Source organism: Aquarana catesbeiana, linkage group LG01, assembly GCF_042186555.1.
Source record: "Aquarana catesbeiana isolate 2022-GZ linkage group LG01, ASM4218655v1, whole genome shotgun sequence".
In the NCBI taxonomy this organism is placed as follows: domain Eukaryota; kingdom Metazoa; phylum Chordata; class Amphibia; order Anura; family Ranidae; genus Aquarana; species Aquarana catesbeiana.
In genome coordinates this window covers 501,425,081-501,438,412 of record NC_133324.1, presented here as the reverse complement: position 1 = coordinate 501,438,412, position 13,332 = coordinate 501,425,081, and the positions used below count along the sequence as shown (strand labels likewise).

The 13,332-nt window shown below is 43.4% G+C and overlaps 1 protein-coding gene across 2 annotated transcripts in view; it reads left to right on the top strand.

Moving 5' to 3' along the window:
- The window catches only part of CPAMD8 (C3 and PZP like alpha-2-macroglobulin domain containing 8), a 424,223-nt gene that overhangs the window by 69,593 nt on the left and 341,298 nt on the right, over positions 1-13,332 (top strand). For both annotated transcript variants that reach the window (XM_073592930.1, XM_073592923.1), the window contains exons 4-5: positions 9,320-9,485; positions 11,428-11,480. In XM_073592930.1, coding sequence (XP_073449031.1) covers positions 9,320-9,485; positions 11,428-11,480 — 219 coding nt within the window. The remainder of the gene's footprint in view (positions 1-9,319; positions 9,486-11,427; positions 11,481-13,332) is intronic.

Below are 13,332 nucleotides of genomic sequence, written 5' to 3'. Positions count from 1 at the left end.
ACGTTACCTGCTTTCTATAGTAAATATGCACATCCAAGTGTAACCGAACCATAAACATTTGAACCCCCACCCCCCTCCCTGCCCTACACTGACCCAAACTTGTGCGGGCATAATCCCTTAACTGGTTGTGAGCTGGAAAACATTCTAACTTCTTGGTGATCAATGGAATGTAGAACAATTGGTTGAGTCTCCGGATACCAAATAAGATGAGTGATATCAGCCATATCACTTGCAAAAAGTGTAGTATGGTCACCCGATCTTCTTGTTTCCATTTGACAGCAGCCACTATGTTCCGGAGAATGTTCCAATGTTCATGGTGCTGCTTCCCAGAACTGTGAGGGGCAAAGTCTCGCTGCACAGTGCATGTTGGCTGTAGGACTGTTTCCTCTCTCCGGAGCCCCGGAAGGTACTTGGATTCTTGTACTGTGGATATCCAGGATGTGTGCTTTAAACTTGCGCTGGTTAAGAACAGTTTTTGGTCAGAGCCCCTTTAATAGTGGGGCTTAATCAATCAGCTTGTTGAGGATTAGCTCGTCGTTCCAACCAAGAGATCACCTCCTCTGGATCCTCAAAGAAGACCGCACGGCCTTCATGCTCCACCCTAAGGCGGGCTGGGAAAAGCATGGAATACTTGTATTGCTGATTTCTTAGCTTACGCTTGGCCTCCGTAAAGCTTTGTCTGCGACGTTGCACCTCTGCCGAGAAATCTGGGAAAATGGCCACTTTGACGTTCCCTACTGGGATATCACCTTTCTCCCGTGCCATTCTTAAAGCAGTGTCCCGGTCCTTATAATTAAGAAGTTTAGCTATGAATGTGCGAGGAGGAGCACCCTGCGGGGGGGGGGGGGGGGGTCTTGCAGGCATACGATGTGCCCGTTCCACCGCAAACATAGGGGAGAAGGCCTCTCTCCCATAGGCAGTAATCAGGAGTTGTTCCAAAAATGTGGTAGTGTCTTTACCCTCCGACCCCTCTGGTAGGCCTATCAAGCGTATATTACATCTTCTCAGCCTGTTCTCCATATCGTCTTGCTTTATAAGGAGTTGTTGTATTTGTCTTTGTACGCGATCTGATGATGTTTGTAAGGGTGGAATAGCATCCTCCACGTCGCTCAGTCTGGTCTCAGTTTCTTTAACTCTTTCTCTGAGCTTTTGAAAATCCTGTCTGATAAGGGAAATATCCATCTTGACTTCCTCTATTTGTGCTGTGAGAGAAGTTCTACAAAAGGTGATTGCTTCAAGGAGTTTGTCGGTGTCACCCGCAGTGCGTTCTCCTCCCCCAGTCTTCTCAGTGGACCCATCTTCCTCCATGTCCTCCTTTTCTAGGCGGCGGTATTGATCAAGTTTTGCTGCTGCAGCTTTTTGTGCTTTAGTTGGTGACATACTGTGAATGTCCTGGATGACACCCAAACAGTCCCCAAGTTTAAGTTAGCGAGCTGACTTGCCAGTTGATCAGAGGAAAGTTCTGTCTAGGGTTTTGTATTCACCAGAGTGCTTAGAGACAGGAGCTGTTCTTGCAGAGCAGGTGTGTGAGGTGTCACCCCCTTTTTCTGAGGTGCTGACAATCTGAGGCTGTATTATGTATGGTAAAAGGGCCTCTGTAGATACCGTTCAGAGGGGGAAAGCAGGGCCACAGTCCACGTGTATAGTACAGGCAGGAGTAGCAGGTGTGCCAAGATGGCCGCCGGTCACCACAGGCAGGTCTAGGCCGTATACTAGGCCGGGTATGGGCGTCAGATTTCCCGGAACACTGATGGTCAGGCAGGCTACAAGTAGGGGGATTGATGTAGTCAAGCTCCCCTGGGGGGTTGTCAAGTGGCTAGGTACCTGTTCTGTGCAGCTGTCTCAGGGCCGGCTGGAGTAGAGGAGGACCAAGATGGCCGCGGCCTCCGGTTGTAGGCCGAAGCCGCGGTCTTTCCTAGTTTTGGCCGCCGAGCGGGAGATCGCCGCTCCGTTCGGGCCCCCGTGCGTCCAAACTCTCCAGAAATCAGGCCAAGGTGTTCCAGGCAACCCAGGGAGGTGATCCAGCCATCAGAGTAGTACAAGCATTCAAGGATTAATGTATAAAAAGGAGTAATGGACAGAGCTCTGAGTACACACGTCTTACTCCATGCTGTGTCAGGCCACGCCCACCATGGCCATTCATTTTGATGAATAAACCTGTTGTTCACTGGATAAAATAGAACAAGGCACTGAGACTTCTGCTTTCACATTTCACACTTCTATTTTCTTCTTGTGGATTGAACGTATTTCAGCAATGTACAAATGGTACATGTGAAGAAACTAAGCATGAATGAGTAATATTGTGTGTATATATTTTTAGTACCCACTTTTTTTGTAGTATTGCACATAGGAAAGTAAATGAACACAGCAAACGCAATAGAAATAAATACACAAATGAAAGAGTGTATCAGATTTTCCATTTTTTAGCTTTTTGTGGTTAAATTATTCCCCTATGAAAGGGCGCGGAGCACAGGGATAGTCATACTGTGAGATGTGACACAAATGTGTGTAGGTGGCGGGATAGGAGCCATGAGAGAGCATTTGTAAGCAGGGGGACGCCTCTATCGCATATTAGTCATTTATATAGGAGTGTCAGCTACATGATGGAGCAGTTTGTACAGTGCCTGAAAACATCACATTTACCCAGTTATTAAGATATTTAGCCAGTGAATGGTATGGAATATATTGGACGTGTTTATGCAATCTCAGCATCAATTTAACTGGTTTGTTTATTTAAACAATAAAATACCAGTTATTATTTATTAAGAGAACATTCCAAAAATTAATTTTTTAAACAAACACCAAATCATTTACTTAAATATCTTCCCTTAAGATTATAAGTGCATTTAACATAACTTACGTGTGGTATTTTCCTGTAAAAGCCACCGTTGTGTAGACCAGTGTTTCTCAACTCCAGTCCTCAAGGCGCCCCAACAGGTCATGTTTTCAGGCTTTCCATTATTTTGCACAGGTGATTTGATCAGTGTCACTGCCTTAGTAATTACCACAGCTGTTTCATCTGAGGGAAATCCTGAAAACATGACCTGTTGGGGCGCCTTGAGGACTGGAGTTGAGAAACAATGGTGTAGACATCCAAAAGCACTGAGACTCTTTTTGGGCGCCACCATCTTGGATGTGATGTCAGCAGATTTAGAGCTGTCACTTAAAGTGGAAGTCCAGGCTAAAACTTAAATCCCTGCATCTATAGCCACCAACATTCTAACACCTATCTAGTCCTGAAAAGAAAAAACAGTATACATATCTTTTCTGCAGGTGATCCGACCCGATCTCCAGCAGCGGTAGCTCTGCAGAGGACATGGCCGACAATGGCTGTGAAATGAATGGGAAGTGAAGTCACCCATAGACTTACTATGGGACTTCCGTTTCCTCTGCACCCGCCCACACAGCGAAGCCGCAGCTGACAGGTCAGCGTGGGATCAGAGCTTCCTCCGCTGGAGATCTGGTGGGATCGCCTGCAGAAAAGGTATGTATACTGATTTTTGCTTTACAGGGCTTAATAGGTTAGAATTAGAATGTAGGCGGCTATAGATTAGGGGTGTTGAAATTAATCGTAGCATCGATGCATCGCGATTTGACCACCCACGATGCGGCATCGATGGTACGACCTTGCACAATCGATTTTCTGATTACGTCACCCGTGCGCCGCTATATGCGTTGCCTCCGAGTCCAAACTGAGCCAAAAGCAGCCGAAGGAGCCGTGGGCGTTAGCCACGCCTTTTTCCCCCACCCCCCACTGGCGTCATCCCCAGCTGCCTGTTGCTGAGCTTGGTGCTGCAAGTCTATAGGGGCGGTGATAAATGTTACAATGAAAGAAGCAAATGGCCTCGTCACTAATAGGCGGGGCTGATAGGCAGTGTCACGTGCTGTGCACTCTTGGTCAGGGTGAAGATCACAGAGGAACATGGACAGGATTTGCTGTGTTTGTGTCTGTCTTGCTATCTCTGCTTACTGCAGCCACCGCGGATGATACCAGTGAGTGTAACGGACGGTGAGGATCGCTGTGTACACGGGAGGGGGGTAGGACTGTGCCACTTTTGATCCCAAAGGGGGGCACAAAACAAGTTCTGAGCCTCTTCTGTTACTTTGTGATCTCTTCTCCTCCGCCCCAGTGCTCCAGTCACCCCTACACTGTACACTTCCATTACTCGGTTCCCTCTGATTACACTCCATGTTCCTGATCTGTATCCCCCCATCCCATATCTGGTGATCATACACTCAGCAGTTTGTGATTGATCTCCCTAGTGATCACAAACAAGCGATGTGTTATTAATGGAAATACTGAACGATGTAACACAATAGCATAACAATAATTATGGTTTATGTATGCCATTTGTCTATTGTCTTATTGATTGATTCACATCACAACTTTATTGATTTGAAATTGATACCCTTTTTTATGTGATTTATGGTTTTTCTCATCACTGCCCCACACATGCAGCCATGCATTGCATGTGTGGGGCAGTAATAAGCAAAACCATAAATCATACAACAAAAAAAAGTATCAATGAAGTTGTTATGATGTGAATCAGTCGCTAAGACAATAAGACATACATAAACCATAATTAATAATAAGACATACATCGTCTCTTGTATCATGTCTGCAGTCTCTGACCATCTCATGTATTATGTCTGCAGTCTCTGATCATCTCTTGTATCCTGTCTGCAGTCTCTGACCATCTCCTGTATTATGTCTGCAGTCTCTGACCAACTCTTGTATCATGTCTGCAGTCTCTGACCAACTCTTGTATCATGTCTGCAGTCTCTGACCAACTCTTGTATCATGTCTGCAGTCTCTGACCAACTCTTGTATCATGTCTGCAGTCTCTGACCAACTCTTGTTTCATGCTTGCAGTCTCTGACCATCTCTTGTACCATGTCTGCAGTCTCTGACCATCTCTTGTATCATGTCTGCAGTCTCTGACCATCTCTTGTATCATGTCTGCAGTCTCTGATCATCTCCTGTACTATGTCTGCAGTCTCTGATCACTTCCTGTATCATGTCTGCAGTCTCTGACCATCTCCTGTATCATGTCTGCAGTCTCTGACCATCTCCTGTATTATGTCTGCAGTCTCTGATCATCTTCTGTAGTCATTTGGGGGCAGTCTGGAGCTCCTCTTTAAGTTGTCTGCTGTGTTTACACTTTGCTACATGCAGGGAGTGTTGTCTTTTTTTTAAGAACAGATAAAGTTTTGAAAATTGAGTTCTTCTGACTGCTTGAATTTTTTGGATGAAAACCGTGCGCAGTAATCGTGATGCATCGTGAATCGTGGACCGGATAATCGTAATCGAATCGAATCATGAGGCCAGTGAAGATGCGCACCCCTACTATAGATGCAGGGATTTTAGTTTTAGTCTGAACTTCCACTTTAACTTCCACTGTAGTATTCCCCTTTGATCCTCTCCTAGCAGCTACATAAAAGGTTACAAAAGGAAGGAGCAATGGATCTTGGGCAGCACAGACAGTATTTAGACACTCCCAGAAGAGGGGGGCTATGATATGCTTGGGGGGGGTCTGTGCGAGGGAATTGACTAGTCAAGTTTACAGGCACATTGTAAGTAAATAAAAAATAATCTATGGAAAAGAAAAACATTGCAAATAAACAAAATTCTTGTTTTTCTGTGCTTTTCCCGGCATTTTTGTTAGGGTATCTTTAAAATGGTTCTAAAGACGGAAGGTTTTTTACCTTCATGCATTCCATGTATGAAGGTGAAAAACCTTCTTCAGTATGCAGCTCCCCCCACAGCCCCCCCTAGTACTTACCCAAGCCTGATTGCGATTCAGCGATGTGCATGAGAGCGGCTGCTCCCTGGGGTCTCTGCCTCCTGCTGCTGTCAATCACAGCTGTGGGGGGGGGGGGGAGCCCCGTTCTATGTGTCTTATGGACACACAAAGCAGGGATTTGGAGTGAGCATGCATGAGAGCCCCCATAGCAAGGGGCACTCAGAGAGGAGGAGGGGCCAGGAGCGCCGGTGGGAGACCCAAGAAGATGCTGCTCTGTGAAAAAACCATTGCGCAGAGCAGGTAAGTATAACATGTTTGTAATTTAAAAAAATACCTTTAATATTATTTAACCACCCTTCTGTATAGTAACCGCAGGTGCTCACTTGCTTGGCACTGCATCCATTCACAGAATGCCTTATGTTTTTTTCAATGAACACTAGGTGTTCTCTGTTTGGGAGAGGTGGAGGCAACATAATCATTTCAGTAAAACATACACTAAAGCTAGGCTACTTTCACACTGAGGCGCTTTACAGGCGATATACTGCTAAAAATATCGACTGCATAGTGCCTATAAAGAGCCTCTCCTCTCACTCCAGTGTGAAAGCCCAGGACGCTAAAAAAAGTCCTGCAAGCAGCATCTTTGAGGTTGCCCCTGCCCATTGAAATCAATGGGCAGCGCCGCCGAAGTGACGGCAAAGCGCCGCTGCAGCGGCGTTTTGCGGGCGCTTTTAACCCTTTTTCAGCCATTGGCATGGGTTAAAAGAGCCCCACTAGCGGCCGAAAAGGGCCGCAAAAACGACGGTAAAGCGCCGCTAAAAATAGCGGCGCTTTACCTCCAATGCCCCTGTGTGAAAATAGCCTTAAGGTTAGTGCACACAAACAAAATATGTTACCCATTTTTGGTAAAATATAAAAGATAAGGTTGTATTGAGTAAGCAGATACCAAACGTGTCAAGCCTTAAAATTGTATGCATCCGTGAAACTGTGACAAACTTGGCAACACTTTAAAAGGCTTTACAAGTCATTGGGTTAGAGTTATCTGTGAATGATGGCTCTAGAATGATTGCTCTTGCTCTGGTGAGTGTGGTGATATGCATCATCAATCATCTTTTTCGTACATAGCCACATTTTATGTGCCCTTTTTTTTTTTTTTTTTTTTTTTAATTCACAGTATGTTACTTTTTTTCACTCATCTTTATTGCTATCACATGGGGATGCATTAGTCCCCTATGTGATAGCATACTGTACTTTACAAACTAACCGGAACACAACCTGCCTATGTTCCAGTTAGCACAGGACTCTGCTTTTCAGGTCTGCCAGTTTATTTGGGTACTTCTTCCAGAGTTATTTGGGACCAGATCTGCAGTAGTTCACTTGCCCCTGTCTCTGAAGGCTCACTTCTTCTGAGTGGCTAGCAGGCTGTATGTTGGGTCTGTGTTTCAGTTAGTGCAGGACTTCTCTTTATGTGAGGCCAGTTTATCAATTCCTTGCAGAGTTATGTGGACCAGAGCTGTGCTAGTTTTTCTTCTGACTCCTTATCTGAAGACTCAGGTTTAGGCTAGATTTACACTACTGCGATACAATTTTGATCTGACTTTCAGTGTGAATATGTAGTGCTCCTTGGATACAACTTTGATAAGGTTTGCTTTTAGCATCAAATGAAGAACCTAGTACCAAAGTACCTCAATAAGCAGGGTGACTCTGCAGGTACTCAGTAGCAATTTGTGCCAGCGTCCCCAGAAATCGAATTGTAGAAAGAAAGACTCTAGGCATGGGACTTTGAGGGCACAATAGTATTATACTACAAAAAATAAGTTTGATAAGGGTGTTTTATTAGAAAATTATAAAAGACAATAGACACACATGGATTATTTAAAAACAATTCAGGCTAGATGTAAACCCAAGTAATAATACACCGTATGGATACTATCCTGCAAGTTTGTGTAGCATAAGGAAAGTTATAAATATACACATATATCGCTTAGTCCATATATAGGAGAAATACTTCCCCTGAGCATTGAACAGTAGACAAGCACATGATTATAGCAGACAAGATACAGCAGGTTTGGTAATCCACGGTGAGATGTTCTCTAGTTGCTCTACATGTTTCGCGTTACGCAGAACGCTTCCTCAGGAGCTAGAGATTCAATTGGGTATGGTAAGGTTGCATAAACCTGTCAATAATGATTGTATGCAGATGATCACAATTTGATCATGGGTATAGAGTATCTGAATTGAATTGGAGACAGCAATCGGCCACAGCCTGGAACCTCTCAAAAAAATGTAGCATCAGGTATCCATAAGAGGGAAAGCAGGGGCTTTATCATTGTAGTGCCTCAGGTAGATGAGAGGAAACACAGGGATGCGCCGTCCGATCTAGCAGGGACCGGTGATGTGACCGCCTATACCCATGATCAAATTGTGATCATCTGCATACAATCATTATTGACAGGTTTATGCAACCTTACCATACCCAATTGAATCTCTAGCTCCTGAGGAAGCTTTCTGCTTAACGCGAAACATGTAGAGCAACTAGAGAACATCTCCCCGTGGATTACCAAACCTGCTGTATCTTGTCTGCTATAATCATGTGCTTGTCTACTGTTCAATGCTCAGGGGAAGTATTTCTCCTATATATGGACTAAGCGATATATGTGTATATTTATAACTTTCCTTATGCTACACAAACTTGCAGGATAGTATCCATACGGTGTATTATTACTTGGGTTTACATCTAGCCTGAATTGTTTTTAAATAATCCATGTGTGTCTATTGTCTTTTATAATTTTCTAATAAAGCACCCTTATAAAACTTATTTTTTGTAGTATAATACTATTGTGCCCTCAAAGTCCCATGCCTAGAGTCTTTCTTTCTACAAGGTTTGCTTTTATTTGTATACTCTTGGGGGCCAAAATTGCACTGGAATCACACCAGTGTAGTACAGGAACCTTTTCCAAAATCGCTCCATTCTGAGTCGCAATAATGTGAACGGACACTATTGAAAACAATGTGATTTCCATTGTCGTGCGATTCTTTGCAACTCAAGTCGCATCTTAAATCGCACTGGTGTCAACCAGGCCTGAGTGAGTGGCTAGCAGGCTATATGCTGTATTGAGGCTGGTCTGTGAGTGTTCCTGAAGAAGGTGGGTAACTTCCTTTAGCAACATGTCTGGCATCAAGTGACCCACCTAATAAGGACCTAATGTGCAAAATCTAGCTTGAGAGGGGAGGATTGAGATTTCTGCATTCCCACTTGGATACACCTGTGACTTTTTCTGACCCCTCTTTCATCTTTGGAGGGCTTATTCCTGTTACAGCAGAGGCTTTTAATTTTACTTCTGCATTGTTTTATGCCTTAGTTGATCCAACTGAGGTTTAAAATGCCTAACATTGGCCCAACCAGGGTGGAAAAAGTGGCAGGCAGACTTTCTCAACAGGCTATATTTCTTAATACTGTACACAAAAAATCAGTTGTGACTGACGATTTGTTGCTCAATTTTATCAGAGTGAAAAAGAACGAGTTTGCACTTTATCATGAAGATTAACAGTACTGTCTATTCTTGGATATTTTGCAGGTTCCACCAGGACTGAGAGGTCAAGCGCACCTTAAAGTTTGGGGTAACCGCCACCTAAATGATGGAGGACTTATTTTTCACAACTCTACAACTGTTACAGTGGATAGCAAAGGACTGTCACTCTTTATACAGACTGATAAACCAGTGTATAAACCAAAGCAAAAAGGTGAGAAATGTACACATACAGTATGTTGTATGTGAAACAAAACAAACAGTTTACAGTTAGTGGCTGGATCACCCAGTGAGAATATTGTGACTGTCTCATGTCTCTTTGCTTTTATGCTATAAGTTTGCAGTACAGTAATGCCGCGTACACACGATCGCACATTCCGACATCAGAATCCATGTTTTTTTTCTGACGGATGTTGGCTCAAACTTGTCTTGCATACCCTGTTTCCCCTAAAATAAGACCTAGCGTGATTGTCAGTGATGGCTGCAATATAAGCCTTACCCCCCAAATAAGCCCTACCCTGTTTCCCCGAAAATAAGCCCTACCCTGAAAATAAGACCTACAAGGACTTTAAGTAGGGCTTATTTGGGGGATAGGGCTTATATTGCAGCCATCACTGACAATCACGCCAGGTTTATTTTCGGGGAAACAGGGTACACATGGTTACACAAATCTTGTCGGAAGTTCCGATCGCCAAGAACGCGGTGACGTACAACACGTACGACATGCCGAGAAAAATTAAGCTCAGTAGCCAGTGCAGCTCTTCTGCTTGATTCCGAGCATGCGTGGAACTTTGTGCGTCGGAATTGTGAATTTACGACAACAGATTTTGTTGTCGGAAAATTTGAGATCCAGATCTCAAATTTTGTTTGTCGGAAATTCCGACGGAAAATGTCCGATGGAGTCTACACACGGTCAGAATTTACGACAGCAAGCTCCCATCAAACAAAATCCGACCGTGTGTACGCGGCATAAGAGTGCTGGAGGAATGTCAGGTTTACAGAGTCTGCAGATATATAGTATTTTTGTATTTTGTCAGCTGAATGCCTTTTGAAAATGTCAGTTGAGCACCCTTATTACTGCTCTAGAAGATATTTGTACGTTGAAATCATATCCCCTCTCAAGCGTCTCTTCTCCAGAGAGAACAAGTTCAGTGCTTGTAAATTTTCCTCATAACTAAGTTCCTCCTGTCCCTTTATTAGTTTTGTTGCCCTTCTCTGGACCCTCTCCAGTTCCAGCACATCCTTCCTGAGGACTGGTGCCCAGAACTAGACGGCATACTCCAGGTGAGGCCGAACCAGAGTCTTGTAGAGTGGGAGAATTATCGTTTTATCTCTGGAGTTAATCCCTTTTTAATGCATGCCAATATTCTGTTTACTTTGCTTGCAGCAGCTTGGCATTGCATGCCATTGCTGAGCCTGTCATCTACTAGGACCCCCAGGTCCTTTTGCATCTTAGATTCCCCCAGAGGTTCTTCCCCTAGTGAGTAGAATGCATTCATTTTTTTGCCACCCAAATACATTATTTTACATTTTTCTACATTAAACCTCATTTGCCATGCAGTTGCCCACCCCATTAATTTGTTCAGATCTTCTTGCAAGGTTTCCACATCCTGCAGAGAAGTTACTGCCCTGCTTAGCTTAGTATCGTCCGCAAATACAGAGATTGAGCTGTTTACCCCATCCCCCGGGTCGTTTATGAATAAATTAAATAGGATTGGTCCCAGGACAGAACCCTGGGGGACCCCACTTTCCACCCCTGACCATTTTGAGTACTCCCCTTTTATCACTACCCTCTGAACTCGCCCCTGTAGCCAGTTTTCAATCCAGGTACTCACCCTATGGTCCATGCCAACAGACCTTACTTTGTACAGTAGACATTTATGGGGAACTGTATCAAATGCTTATCAAGCGTTGATAATCTTTCATTTTCGTTTTATATGACAATGGTCAGAAAGGGCTGATAGAAAGATAGAATTTCTCTGGTTGTGACAAAGACAGTAAACCCTTCAGGTAACCCTTTCCTAATCTATCCAAGAGTAGAAAAATGTTTTGGCTGGAGATCAACTGTACATTTATTAATTTATGAATTTGAGCAGGAGATTTGCATCTTTGAATCAAATTTCACTACCCTTTGTCTCTGACATTTCTCTTTATAGTGATGATCAATATGTATATGGTGACACCGAATCTACGACCTGCAAGCGAAAAGGTAAGGTAATACACGCAAAGGGCCTGCTTTTTGAAAACGAACAGAACATTGATTCTTGTTTCTAGGAATGAATTGGATACCAGATATTTTTTTGCAAAGCAGGTTTGAGAATGGATGTCAAAATCTGACTGGTTTTGCTTTCTGTGATAGAGTGAGGAAGGGTAAGAACCCCTGTCAAGTTTTACTGATGTCCAGAGCTCCATTGAAGAGATTTCCTCTCACTTCCTGTTCTGGTGACACTTTTTAGTACACAGGAAGTCATGGGAAATCTGCAGCACAGAATCTGACACCAATAAAAAGCGGACAGAGGTTCTAGCCTTCCCCTACGTAACTAAAGAAGGGGCATTGCCACCTTTATCTGACTAATGAAACTTGACGTCTTTAGTACAGAAAGGGAGAGGGACAGCAGTAAAACCTGGCAGGGGTTCTCATCCTTCTCCACTCCACCCTAAACTTTAAAGTTGACCTAAAAAAGTGAAGATTTGATTTGTTATAGGGAAAACATCTTCTTGTCGGAAATGTACCTTCTTGGCTGGAATCCCTCCTGAAAAATAGCAGTGTATTTCCTGGCATGTGAGTGTTCATAGGCACTCCTGTGCCGACAGCCTCGTAGCTGTATCACTGCAGTGTGAGATTTAAGGCACTGCTGTCTGTGATTGCTAGTCTTTGGAGATTTGGAGTGATGTCACATCTAGTTTTTCAAGGTTCTCTAGTTCACTAATTGTTCACTGTTCTCCTTCCTGGAAGCTCTGCATGAGGAAGCAAAGGTCTGCCTCTACTAGAATGGTTGCCTTCCCAGAGACAGTGCAGAACAAGGCATGGTAAGACTGGCTACAGAGAGCCTAAGGGGCAATACTGGTGACTAGTCATTTACCTGCCTTTTTTTTTTCTTGTTGGCAAAGACGTCATTAGCAACCCAATGACAAATTAACTTTTCACGAGAGGAATAACTGCTCTATTCATGACACCCTTTCTTGATTTATTCATGCTTTAGGCTTGATTCACATCTGTGCATGTTGCTTTTGAGCATTTCTGCAGTGCTTTTTGCGTTTTTTTTTACCATGATTTTACAGTTTTTGCCACGATTTGCGTTTTGCGTTTTTTTTTTTTTTTTTTTTTTTACAAATTTGTTGTTGGGTAGATTAGGAAATGCAAAATGCAAAAGCGGGGTAAACAGCGCTAAAAACGCACTACGTGCTTTTCTGCAGCTTCTCCATTGAAGTATATTGCGTTTAAAAAAGTCCCTGACCCTTTCCAAAAATGCAGAGGCACAAAATGCATTAATGTGAAAGTGCTCCATAGGAACCCATGTTAAAAAAATGTCCTGCAAAAAGCATGAAAAAACGCTTTGGTGTGAATGGAGCCTAAGGCCAGCTTTAACAAGCTTCAACACTGCTTGAGGCTTGCTAAAGCTTAGCCAAATTGTTAAAACTACCGCACACACTACCATTAGAATCTGTATTTAGGACTCCCACACTAAACTTGAGGAGTGCTTTAGGAACTTCAAGAAATTAGCCCAAAGCTCCTTAAATGCTTTATAAATGTTTGCTATAAAGTGAGATTAAGCAATGGCTATGTGTTTACAGCCTTAGTTACTCAAGCTGATTTATAATAAAAAAAAAATGTTTTAGTTTAGATATAAAATAGCATTTACTCTAAGGCTCCATTCACACTTGTGTGACTTGTCATGCGACTTTGGTTGTCAAAGTCGCCTGACAAATCACAGCCCATTCTTTTCAGTGGCACTCATTCGAGATGCCTGCACTACTTTGGTTTGACTTTTGATGCAACTTTGATCCAGAGAATGTAAAGTCAAATCAAAGTCACACCAAAAGTCACATCAAAGTCACGC